Consider the following 12,448-nt stretch of genomic DNA (forward strand, 5'->3'; position numbering starts at 1 on the left):
AAAGAAAGAAAGAAAGAAAGAAAGAAAGAAAGAAAGAAAGAAAGAAAGAAAGAAAGAGAAAGAAAGGAAGGAGGAAGGAAGGGAGGGAGGGAGGGAGGGAGGGAGGGAGGGAGAGAGGGAGAGAAAGAAAGAAAGAAAGAAAGAAAAAAGAAAGAAAAAAGAAAAGAAAGAAAGAAAGAAAGAAAGAAAGAAAGAAAGAAAGAAAGAAAGAAAGAAAGAGAAAGAAAGGAAGGAGGAAGGAAGGAAGGAAGAAGGAAGAAAAAAGATAGGGAACATTGAAAAAAAATAAGAAAAAGTGCACAGTTGCACTTCAGGCTGGCAGATTCAGGAGCTGTTCAAGTCCACTGTCTTCAGGATCAAGTTAATGCTCCTTGGAATGATACACATCCCTTCTTGCCCTGGCTTCAACTTGCCTTAAGGCTTATCACCTGTCACCCTACATTGCTCACCCAAGTCCTGCACAGGCTGTGCCCTCCACTGAAATGCCCTCCTCCTGGATTCTTTCCTGGAGAGGTATCTTCATCCTTCAACACCCAGCTGAGTGTCACCTTCTCCAACATGTCCCTGAATCCCTCCACGACGGTTCCTTCCTCCATGAGTGTCCAACAGCACTTGGCACCTAGATCTGCCTCATAATGTCTCACACTGTGTGGTAAATACTGGTTTGATCCCTCTACTTGGTCCAGGACTGTAGGCTTCTTGAGATGGTGTAGGTCACATCTGAATGATTTCCATGTCCTCAGTGTTTAGTACTGAGCAAGGCACATGGGCAGTAAATGTTTATTGAATGAATGAATGAATAAGTAAGCCAACCAACCAGTGAATGCCCCTGGATTTCTTATCAACACAGTTCCAAAATGGGAACCCACATCCATCACCTTAGTTTCCACATGGCTGCTTCCACAACTTTGGTTATCCCACACCTTCATGGAAGGGGGACAGGAGGCAGGGCAGGGAGGAAGCAGTGGTGTAACTTCCTCAGGTAGTGAATGCCTTTGAAGCTTGTAAGAAGGAAGGAGCCACAGGGAGAGTGGGTGAGGGAGACAGTCTGCCTGGGCATTTTGGTAAACCCTAGTCAATGGTGTGTGTGCATGAATGTGTGTATGTATGTGTATATCTGTGTGTGTGTACAGAGGCAAAGAGAAAGAGAGTGAGAACAGGCAGAAAGAATGAATGAGACTAAAATAAAGATAAAGGACAAGAAGAGAATCAAATACTACAGAAGAGACTCTGTTTCTGGTAGTATGGTGGACTAGAGACTCTGACTCACCCAGTGAAAAATTTCAAAACCGAATAAAATATAGAACTGTAGTTTTTAAATGCAAGTGAGGTGGTAAAAATTAAAAATGAAAATAAGAAATTTGCAGAGGCCAAAAACAGGATGAAAATGTGAACCCTGGAAGATAAACAAGTCCCTAAGCTGGCTTTAGCCCTGAGAGTCTTTCTTAAATCTGGTGACCTTAAGCTTCCATTTTAAAGGCTATGGAGGGTGCAAGAGACAGGAGATATATCCAGGGCCCACATGAGATAACAGGAGATCCCAAAAAGCTGGACTCTAAAGGAAGAATGACAAGTAAACTCAGCACAGAAGGGATGACCAAGAACACTTGCTTGTTTTTGAACTTGGTGTAACTGGAGGGGAAAAATTGTCCCTGAGAATTTGTAACCACAATGCAGTTCTCATTTAAGTTTACAACCACAATTCACACACTAGTGTGATCTGAAAACCCCTCTATATCTATATATCTATATCTAATTTAGGGTGATCCTGGTAGCTAGCAATCCTTGCAGGAGGAATACAACTTCAGACCTCAAAGATCCCACAGATAAAGTTCCAAGGAATGTTGAGCTCACAATCAAAAATCAAAGTACATACAGAGAAACAGACGTGTGGTGAGAGCTAGCAGAAGCAACAGACAAAACAGTGAAACTCATAACCTGAGTTAATGGAATGAGCAGATCTGAAATATACAAGAATATATTTTAAATGTGTTAGGAAATAAATGAGAAGCATGGTCATTTGTGAAAGGACCAAGACAAGAAAGAAACCAGCAGATTAGAGAAAATAACTAGAATGCTGGAAAGGGTAAAAGAAAATAATTGAAATTAAAAATCTCAGTAGATGGATTAAACAGCAGATTAGAAGCAGCTGGAGAGAGAATTAGCAAACTGGAGGCCAACAGGGAGGACAATTCATGTTTTTTTCTCATCCTCCTTCAGGCCAGCTGCCAAGGCTCAGTGGGGGAGACCCAGGTCACACCCTAAGGCACTACCTCAGACAGGCCTTCACACTGCACATGGGCCTGGATCCACTCCAGCTGGTCCGAGTTCTCCTTCTCCCGCACCCCTTCGTTCACCTGGGAGCACAGCTCCTCTGCCTTCTCCAGGGCATGCTTCAAGTGACTGTGGTCTGGGTGGTTTTCAGGAGTGTTTTCCAGGATCTACATTGGAGAACAGAAGACAACATCCTTAGGCAGTGTGGGTGAGCCTGCGGTTCACTGTCCTGGAGGGCCAGACCCAACAGAGGCAGGGCATAGCCCAGACCTGTCCTGAACAGTGCCCACAAGAGCAACTGCAGCTCTAAGCACACACTTTGGCAATGACATGGAGAGAGATGACCACTCTTTGTTGGCAGGGGACACTTGGGGGGCAGGGGCTGCCACATTATCTATACTTAGGGTATGAGGAGGGCAGTGGCTACAGCAAGGGCAATATCGCACCACATGTGGCTTTCTCCCTGGAGAATGGCTCTTTCCTGGGTCCATGCACAGCTGTAGGCATCTATGGACCCATGGAACTACATGCTAATGGGTTCATCTGAGCAAAGGCATTTTTCCGGATAAATTATTCCAAGCCAGTGGTTAAAAGTGCCAGCTCTAGAGCAAGACCTCCTGGGTTAAAATCCCTGCCCTGCCACTGACCAGCCATGATATGGGTCAGTCACATAAATATTCTGAGCCTCAATTTCCTAATATGAAAAATGGGGATACTAATAGCACCTCCTTCATAAGGTTGTTTGGAGGAATAAATGGCTTGATACAAGTAAAGCACTTTGCAAAGTACCTGGCCCTTTGAAGGTGCTCAGTAAGTGACAGCAGTTACCATCAGATTCTCAAAGGACTTTGAGGACATTGAGAACAGTCATCCTGAGGAAAGACACTAAGAATGAAGAAAGATCCTAAGCCATCTTTGCAATGTACTAGGATTATGTTGAGGGTGTACTTGCCCAGGCCTTGTCCATATACAAATAAGTCAAGTGGGCTTTACCCTGAATAATATCTCATCCCTAGGGTGTACTTTGGTTTAAAGTCCTAAGGAGGCACCCAATTTGAGGAAGACACCCAATCTGGGTCCTGTGTGTCCACCAATCATCTCCAAACAACAACCCCAGCCCCGGGTGGATCCTGGGTGTACATTAGAGTCCCTCTGAAAAGTCCTGATGCCTCAACTCTGACCATATCAGAATCCCCAGGGGTGGGACTCAAGCACTGGAATTTTCTAGAGCTCCCTGGGTGATTCTAACACACAGCCAAGACTGAGGACAACTGCTCTCAACAGGAAGCCCACATAGCTGAATTATGTGAATTCTTTTTTGTTTGTTTTTTGTTTTTCAAAATGAAAATAGGTTTACGTTTTTTCTCATTGTAAAATTATTGTATAAAATTTAGAAAGTTATAAAAAACCTAAAAACCAACCATAATTGCACCATCTGGAAATAACCTCTGCCTATCCGTTAATACACTCTGCGTAGGTATAAATACATATAGTTTTAAAAAAATAAACATTGGATCATGCTACCATACTACACTGTACCAGTTTGTACTTGCTTCTTTCCCACTTCATGTCAGTTATAGCACAGCATTTAGTGTCCACTTTATATGGACCTAGATCATCATTTTATTATTTTTTAATTGAAGTATATAGAGCATCATTTTTAAAGATTCTATAATATGTCATTGTAAGGATGAACCACAATGCATTTAAAGTTTCCGTCCCATAAAACTTCATGTTTCCAATTTTTCAATATTTCTCTGATTATTTCTTTAGAATAAATTCCTAGAGATGGTAGTGCTGAGCCAAAGAGAGTGTGGAGTTTGATGTATACATCGCCCTCCAAAAGGCTGAACCAGTCTACCTTCCACAAGCAATCTTGCCAACACTGAGGACTCACAATCTTTTCAATATATGCCTACCTGGCAAGCCAAAAGCAGGTATTTTCTTGTTTGGTTATGCATTTCTTTTATTACCAGAGAATTTGAATTTTGTGTACACTTAGTACGTAAGTACACTAAATGATAAAGCTAACATTTATATACGGCTTAGTAGGAGCCAGACATACATATATTCACTCAGCTGATTTCTCACAACCCTATGCAGTAGGTACTATTAGCATACCTATTTTACATATAAGGGAACTGAGGCCCAGAGAAGTTAAGTAACTTGCCCAAGGGCACACAGGAGTGGTACCAAGATTCAACTACAAGCAGCCTGGTCCCTGACATCATTTTTTTTTAATTATTTTTTTAACATCTTTATTGAGGTATAATTGCTTTACAATGGTGTGTTAGCTTCTGCTGTACAACAAAGTGAAGAAGCTGTACATATACATATATCCCCAAATCTCCTCCCCCTTGCGTCTCCCTCCCACCCTCCCTATCCCACCCTCTAGGTGGTCACAAAGCACAGAGCTGATCTCCCTGTGCTATGCTGCTGCTTCCCACTAGCTATCTGTTTTACATTTGGTAGTGTATATATGTCCATGCCACTCTCTCACTTCGTCCCAGCTTACCCTTCCCACTCCCTGCATCCTCAGGTCCATTCTCGACATCTGTGTTTCAATTTACATTCCCACCAACAGTGTAAGACGGTTCCCTTTTCTCCATGCCCTCTCCAGCATTCATTGTTTGTAGATTTTTTGATGATGGCCACTCTGACCGGTGTGAGATGATACCACATTGTAGTTTAGATTTGCATTTCTCTAATGATTAAAGATGTTGAGCATCCTTTCATGTGTCTGTTGGCAATCTGTACGTCTTCTTTGGAGAAATGTCTATTTAGGTCTTCTGCACATTTTTGGTTGTCGTTGTTGTTGTGTGTTTTTGTTTTTTGGAATTTTATTTATTTTTGTATACAGCAGGTTCTCATTAGTCATCAGTTTTATATACATCAGTGTATACATGTCAATCCCAATCGCCCAATTCATCACACCACCACCATCACACCCCCACCTCTTTCCCCCCTTGGTGTCCATATGTTTGTTCTCTACATCTGTGTCTCAATTTCTGCCCTACAAACCAGTTCATCTGTAGCATTTTTCTAGGTTACACATACTTGCATTAATATACGATGTTTTTTTCTCTTTCTGATTTACTTCACTCTGTATGACAGTCTCTAGATCCATCCACGTCTCAACAAATGACCCAATTTCATTACTTTTTATGGCCAAGTAATATTCCATTGTATATATGTACCACTTCTTCTTTATCCATTGGTCTGTAGATGGGCAATTAGTTTGCTTCCATGACCTGACTATTGTAAATAGTGCTGCAATGAACATTGGGGTGCGTGTGTCTTTTTGAATTATGGTTTTCTCTGGCTATATGCTCAGTAGTAGGATTGCTGGGTCAGACGGTAATTCTATTTTTAGTTTTTTTAAGGAACCTCCATACGGTTCTCCACAGTGGCTGTATCAATTTACATTCCTACCAACCGTGCAACAGGGTTCCCTTTTCTCCACACCCTCTCCAGCATTTGTTGTTTGTAGATTTTCTGATGATGCCCATTCTAACAGCTGTGAGGTGATACTTCATTGTAGTTTTGATTTCCATTTCTCTAATTATTAGTGATGTTGAGCAGCTTTCCATGCTTCTTGGCCATGTGTATGTCTTCTTTGGAGAAATGTCTATTTAGGTCTTCTGCCCATTTTTGGATTTGGTTGTTTGCTTTTTAATATTGAGCTGCATGAATTGTTTATGTATTTTGGACATTAATCCTTTGTCCGTTGATTCGTTTGCAAATATCTTCTCCCATTCTGAGGGTTGTCTTTTCGTCTTATTTATGGTTTCCTTTGCTGTGCAAAAGCTTTGAAGTTTCATTAGGTCCCATTTGTTTATTCTTGTTTTTATTTCCATTTCTCTAGGAGGTGGATCAAAAACGATCTTGCTGTGATTTACGTCAAAGAGTGTTCTTCCTACGTTTTCCTCTAAGAGTTTTATAGTGTCTGGTCTTACACTTAGGTCTCTAATCCATTTTGAGTTTATTTTTGTGTATGGTGTTAGGGAGTGTTCTAATTTCATTCTTTTACATGTAGCTGTCCAGTTTTCCCAGCACCACTAACTGAAGACACTGTCTTTTCTCCATTGTATATCCTTGCCTCCTTTGTCATAGATTAGCTGACCACAGGTGCATGGGTTTATCTCTGGGCTTTCTATCCTGTTCCATTGATCTATATTTCTGTTTTTGTGCCAGTACCATATTGTCTTGATTACTGTAGCTTTGTAGTATAGTCTAAAGTCAGGGAGTCTGATTCCTCCAGCTCCACTTTTTACTCTCAAGGCTGCTTTGGCTATTTGGGGTCTGTTGTGTCTCCATACAAATTTTAAGATTTTTTGTTCCAGTTCTGTAAAAAATGCCAATGGTAATTTGATAGGGATTGCATTGAATCTGTAGATTGCTTTGGGTAGTATAGTCATTTTCACAATAAAGATTCTTCCAATCCACGAACATGGTATATCTCTCCATCTGTTGGTATCATCTTTAATTTCTTTCATCAGTGTCTTACAGTTTTCTGCATACAGGTCTTTTGTCTCCCTAGGTAGGTTTATTCCTAGATATTTTATTCTTTTTGTTGCAGTGGTGAATGGGAGTATTTCCTTAATTTCTCTTTCAGATTTTTCATCATTAGTATATAGGAATTCAAGAGATTTCTGTGCATTAATTTTGTACCCTGCTACTTTACCAAGTTCATTGATTAGCTCTAGTAGTTTTCTGGTGGCATCTTTAGGATTCTGTATGTATAGTATCATGTCATCTGCAAACAGTGACAGTTTTACTTCTTCTTTTCCAGTTTGTATTCCTTTTATTTCTTTTTCTTCTCTGATTGCCATGGCTAGGACTTCCAAAGCTATGTTGAATAGCAATGGTGTGAGTGGACATCCTTGTCTTCTTCCTGATCTTAGAGGAAACGCTTTCAGTTTTTCACCATTGAGAATGATGTTTGCTGTGGGTTTGTAGTATATGGCCTTTATTATGTTGAGGTACGTTCCCTCTATGCCCACTTTCTGGAGAGTTTTTTATCATAAATGGGTGTGGAATTTTGTCAAAAGCTTTTTCTGCATCTATTGAGATGAGCATATGGTTTTTCTTCTTCAGTTTGTTAATATGGTGTATCACATCGATTGATTTGCGTATATTGAAGAATCCTTGCATCCCTGGGATAAATCCCACTTGATTATGGTGTATGATCCTTTTAATGTGCTGTTGGATTCTGTTTATTAGTATTTTGTTGACGATTTTTGCATCTATATTCATCAGTGATATTCGTCTGTAATTTTCTTTTTTTGTAGTATCTTTGTCTGGTTTTGGTATCAGGGTGATGGTGGCCTTATAGAATGAGTTTGGGAGTGTTCCTTCCTCCACAATTTTTTGAAAGAGCTTCAGAAGGATGGGTGTTAGCTCTTCTCTAAATGTTTGATAAAATTCACCTGTGAAGCCATCTGGTCCTGGACTTTTGTTTGTTGGAAGATTTTTAATCACAGTTTCAATTTCATTGCTTGTGATTGGTCTGTTCATATTTTCTTTTTCTTCCTGGTTCAGTCTTAGAAGGTTATACATTTCTAAGAATTTGTCCATTTCTTCCAGGTTGTCCATTTTATTGGCATAGAGTTGCTTGTAGTAGTCTCTTAGGATGCTTTGTATTTCTGCGGTGTCTGTTGTAACTTCTTTTTCATTTTTAATTTTATTGATTTGAGTCCTCTCCCTCTTTTTCTTGATGAGTCTGGCTAATGGTTTATCAATTTTGTTTATCTTCTCAAAGAACCAGCTTTTAGTTTTATTGATCTTTGCTATTGTTTCCTTTGTTTCTATTTCATTTATTTCTGCTCTGAACTTTATGATTTCTTTCCTTCTGCTAACTTTGGTTTCCTTTGTTCTTTTTCTCTAGTTCCTTTAGGTGTAAGGTTAGATTGTTTATTTGAGATTTTTCTTGTTTCTTGAGGGAAGATTGTAGAGGTATAAACTTCCTGCTTAGAACTGCTTTTGCTGCATCCCATAGGTTTTGGATCATCATGTTTTCATTGTCATTTGTCTCTAGGTATTTTTTGATTTCCTCTTTGATTTCTTCAGTGATTTCTTGGTTATTTAATAACGTATTGTTTCGCCTCCATGTGTTTGTGTTTTTTACGGTTTTTTCCCTGTAATTCATTTCTAATCTCATAGCATTGTGGTCAGAAAAGATGCGTGAAATGATTTTAATTTTCTTAAATTTACTGAGGCTTGATTTGTGACCCAAGACGTGATCTATCCTGGAGAATGTTCCATGCGCACTTGAGAAAAAAGTGTAATCTGCTGTTTTTGGATGGAATGTCCTATAAATATCAATGAAATCTATCGGGTCTATTGTGTCATTTAAAGATTGTGTTTCCTTATTAATTTTGTGTTTGGATGATCTTTCCACTGGTGAAAGCGAGGTGTTAAGGTCCCCCACTATTACTGTGTTACTTTCAATTTCCTCTTTTATAGCTGTTAGCAGTTGCCTTATGTATTGAGGTGCTCCTAGGTTGGGTGCATATATATTTATAATTGTTATATCTTCTTCTTGGATTGCTCTCTTGATCATTATGTACTGTACTTCCTTGTCTCTTGTAACATTCTTTATTTTAAAGTCTATTTTGTCTGATATGAGTATTGCTACTCCAGCTTTCTTTTGATTTCCATTTGCATGGAATATCTTTTTCCATCCTCTCACTTTCCATCTGTAGGTGTCCCTACAGACTTCCATCTGTAGGTCTGAAGTGGGTCTCTTGTAGACAGCATATTATGGGTCTTGTTCTTGTATCCATTCAGCAAGCCTGTGTCTTTTGGTTGGAGCATTTAATCCATTCACGTTTAAGGTAATTATTGATATGTATGTTCCCATCACCATTTTCTTAATTGTTTTGGGTTTGTTTTTGTAACTTCTTTTCTTCTCTTGTGTTTCCCACTTAGAGAAATTCCTTTAGCATTTGTTGTAGAGCTGGTTTGGTGGTGCTGAATTCTCTTAGCTTTTGCTTGTCTGTAAAATTTTTGATTTCTCCAACAAATCTGAATGAGAACCTTGCTGGGTAGAGTAATTAGGTTCTTCCTTTTCATCACTTTAAGTATATCATACCAATCCCTTCTGGCTTGTAGAGTTTCTGCTGAGAAATCAGCTGTTAACCTTATGGGAGTTCCCTTGTATGTTATTTGTAGTTTTTCCCTTGCTTCTTTCAATAATTTTTCTTTGCCTTTAATTTTTGCCAACTTGATTTTTACATGTCTCAGCATTTTTCCCCTTGGGCTTATCCTGTATGGGAATCTCTGCATTTTCTGGACTTGGGTGGCTATTTCCTTTCCCATGTTAGGGAAGTTTTTGACTATAATGACTTCAAATATTTTCTCAGGTCCTTTCTCTCTCTCTTCTCCTTCTGGGACCCCTATAATGCGAATGTTGCTGCGTTTAATGTTGTCCCAGAGGTCTCTTAGGCTGTCTTCATTTCTTTGCATTCTTTTTTCTTTATTCTGTTCTGCAGCAGTGAATTCCACCATTCTGTCTTCCAGGTCACTTATCCGTTCTTCTGCCTCTGTTATTCTGCTATTGATTCCTTCTATTGTAGGTTTCATTTCAGTTATTGTATTGTTCAACACTGTTTGTTCATTCTTTAATTCTTCTAAGTCTTTGTTAAACATTTTTGCATCTTCTTGATCTTTGCCTCCATTCTTTTTCAGAGGTCCTGGATCATCCTCACTATCATTATTCTGAATTTTTCTGGAAGGTTGCCTATTTCCACTTCATTTAGTTGTTTTTCTAGGGTTTTATCTTGTTCTTTCATCTGGTACATAGCCCTCTGCCTTTTCATCCTGTCTATCTTTCTGTGAATGTGGTTTTTGTTCCACAGGCTGCAGGATTGTAGTTCTTCTTGCTTCTGCTGTCTGCCCTCTGGTGGATGAGGCTATCTAAGGGGCTTGTGCAAGTTTCCTGATGGGAGGGACTGGTGGTGGGTAGAGGTGGCTGTTGCTCTGGTGGGAAGAGCTCAGTAAAACTTTAATCTGCTTGTCTGCTGATGGGTGAGGTTGGTTGTTTGGTCTGAGGCGACCTAACACTGGAGCCTGCAGGCTCTTTGTTGGAGTTAATGGTGGACTCTGGGAGGGCTCACGCTAAGGAGTACTTCCCAGAACATCTGCTGCCAGTGTCCTTGTCCTCACGGTGAGCCACAGCCACCCACCGCCTCTGCGGAAGACCCTCCAACACTAGCAGGTAGGTCTGGTTCAATCTCCCCTGGGGTCACTGCTCCTTCTCCTGGGTCCCAATGTGCACACTACTTTGTGTGTGCCCTCCTAGAGTGGAGTCTCTGTTTCCCCGAGTCCTGTCAGAGTCCTGCAATCAAATCCTGCTAGGCTTCAACGTCTGGCTCTCTAGGAATTCCTCCTCCTGTTGCCGGACCCCCAGGTTCGGAAGCCTGACGTGGGGCTGAGAACCTTCACTCCAGTGGGTGGACTTCTGTGGTATAAGTGTTCTCCAGTTTGTGAGCCACCCACCCAGCAGTTATGGGATTTGATTTTATTGTGATTGTGCCCCTCATACCGTCTCACTGTGGCTTCTGCTTTGTCTTTGGATGTGGGGTATATTTTTTGGCGAGTTCCAGTGTCTTCCTGTCGATGATTGTTCAGCAGTTAGTTGTGATTCTGGTGTTCTCGCAAGAGGGAGTGAGAGCACATCCTTCAACTTCACCATCTTGGTTCAGGCTCTCTGTCCATTTTTGGATTGGGTTGTTCGTTTTTTGGATATTGAGCAGCAGGAGCTGCTTATAAATTTTGGAGATTAATCCTTTGTCTGTTGTTTCATTTGCAAATATTTTCTCCCATTCCGAGGGTTGTCTTTTTGTATTGTTTATGGTTTCCTTTGCTGTGCAAAAGCTTTGAAGTTTAATTAGGTCCCATTTGTTTATTTTTGATTTTATTTCCATTTCTCTAGGAGGTGAGTCAAAAAGGATCTTTCTGTGATTTATGACATAGAGTGTTCTGCCTACGTTTTCCTCTAAGAGTTTTATAGTGTCTGCCCTTACATTTAGGTCTTTAATCCATTTGGAGTTTATTTTTGTGTATGGTGTTAGGGAGTGTTCTAAATTCATTCTTTTACATGTAGCTGTCCATTTTCCCAGCACCACTTATTGAAGAGACTGTCTTTTCTCCATTGTGTATTCTTGCCTCCTTTGTCATAGATTAGTTGATCATAGGTGCATGGGTTTATCTCTGGGCTTTCTATCCTGTTCCATTGATCTATATTTCTCTTTTTGTGCCAGTACCATATTGTCTTGATTACTGTGGCTTTGTAGTATAGTCTGAAGTCAGGGAGTCTGATTCCTCCAGCTCTGTTTTTTTCCCTCAAGATTGCTTTGGCTATTCAGAGTCTTTTGTGTCTCCATACAGATTTTAAGATTTTTTGTTCTAGTTCTGTAAAAAAAAGCCATTGGTGGGCTTCCCTGGTGGTGCAGTTGTTGAGAGTCCGCCTGCCGAGGCAGGGGACATGGGTTCGTGCCCCGGTCTGGGAAGATCCCACATGCCGCAGAGAGGCTGGGCTCATGAGCCACGGCCGCTGAGCCTGTGCGTCCGGAGACTGTGCTCCACAACGGGAGAGGACACAACAGTTAGAGGCCCACGTACAGCTAAAAATAAATAAATAAATAAAAGCCATTGATAATTTGATAGGGATTGCACTGAATCTGTAGATTGCTTTGGGTAGTATAGTCATTTTCATAATATTGATTCTTCCAATCCAAGAACATTGTACATTTCTCCGTCTGTTGGTATCATCTTTAAATTCTTCCATCAGTGTCTTATAGTTTTCTGCATACAGGTCTTTTGTTTCCTTAAGTAGGTTTATTCCTAGGTATTTTATTCTTTTTGTTGCAGTGGTAAATGGGAGTGTTACCTTAATTTCTCTTTCATAGTTTTCATCATTAGTGTATAGGAATGCAAGAGATTTCTGTGTATTAATTTTGTATCCTGCTACTTTACCAAATTCATTGATTAGCTCTAGTTCTGGTAGCTTCTCTAGGATTCTCTATGTATAGTATCATGTTATCTGCAAACAGTGACAGCTTTACTTCTTCCTTTCTGATTTGGATTCCTTTTATTTCTTTTTCTTCTCTGATTGCTGTGGCTAAAACTTCCAAAACTATGTTGAATAATAGTGGTGAGAGTGGGCAACCTT

General features: G+C 40.2%; 1 protein-coding gene across 1 annotated transcript in view; it reads right to left on the bottom strand.

Annotated features, from left to right (window-relative positions):
• The window catches only part of LOC103078504 (intersectin-1-like), a 94,576-nt gene that overhangs the window by 8,913 nt on the left and 73,215 nt on the right, over positions 1–12,448 (bottom strand). Inside the window, 1 exon segment of the mRNA XM_082931002.1 lies at positions 2,274–2,441. Within this exon segment, the coding sequence (XP_082787128.1) occupies positions 2,274–2,441 (168 nt within the window).

This window comes from Lipotes vexillifer, unplaced genomic scaffold (genome assembly GCF_000442215.2).
Source record: "Lipotes vexillifer unplaced genomic scaffold, Lipotes_vexillifer_v1.1 scaffold1549, whole genome shotgun sequence".
NCBI classification, from domain to species: Eukaryota; Metazoa; Chordata; class Mammalia; order Artiodactyla; family Lipotidae; genus Lipotes; species Lipotes vexillifer.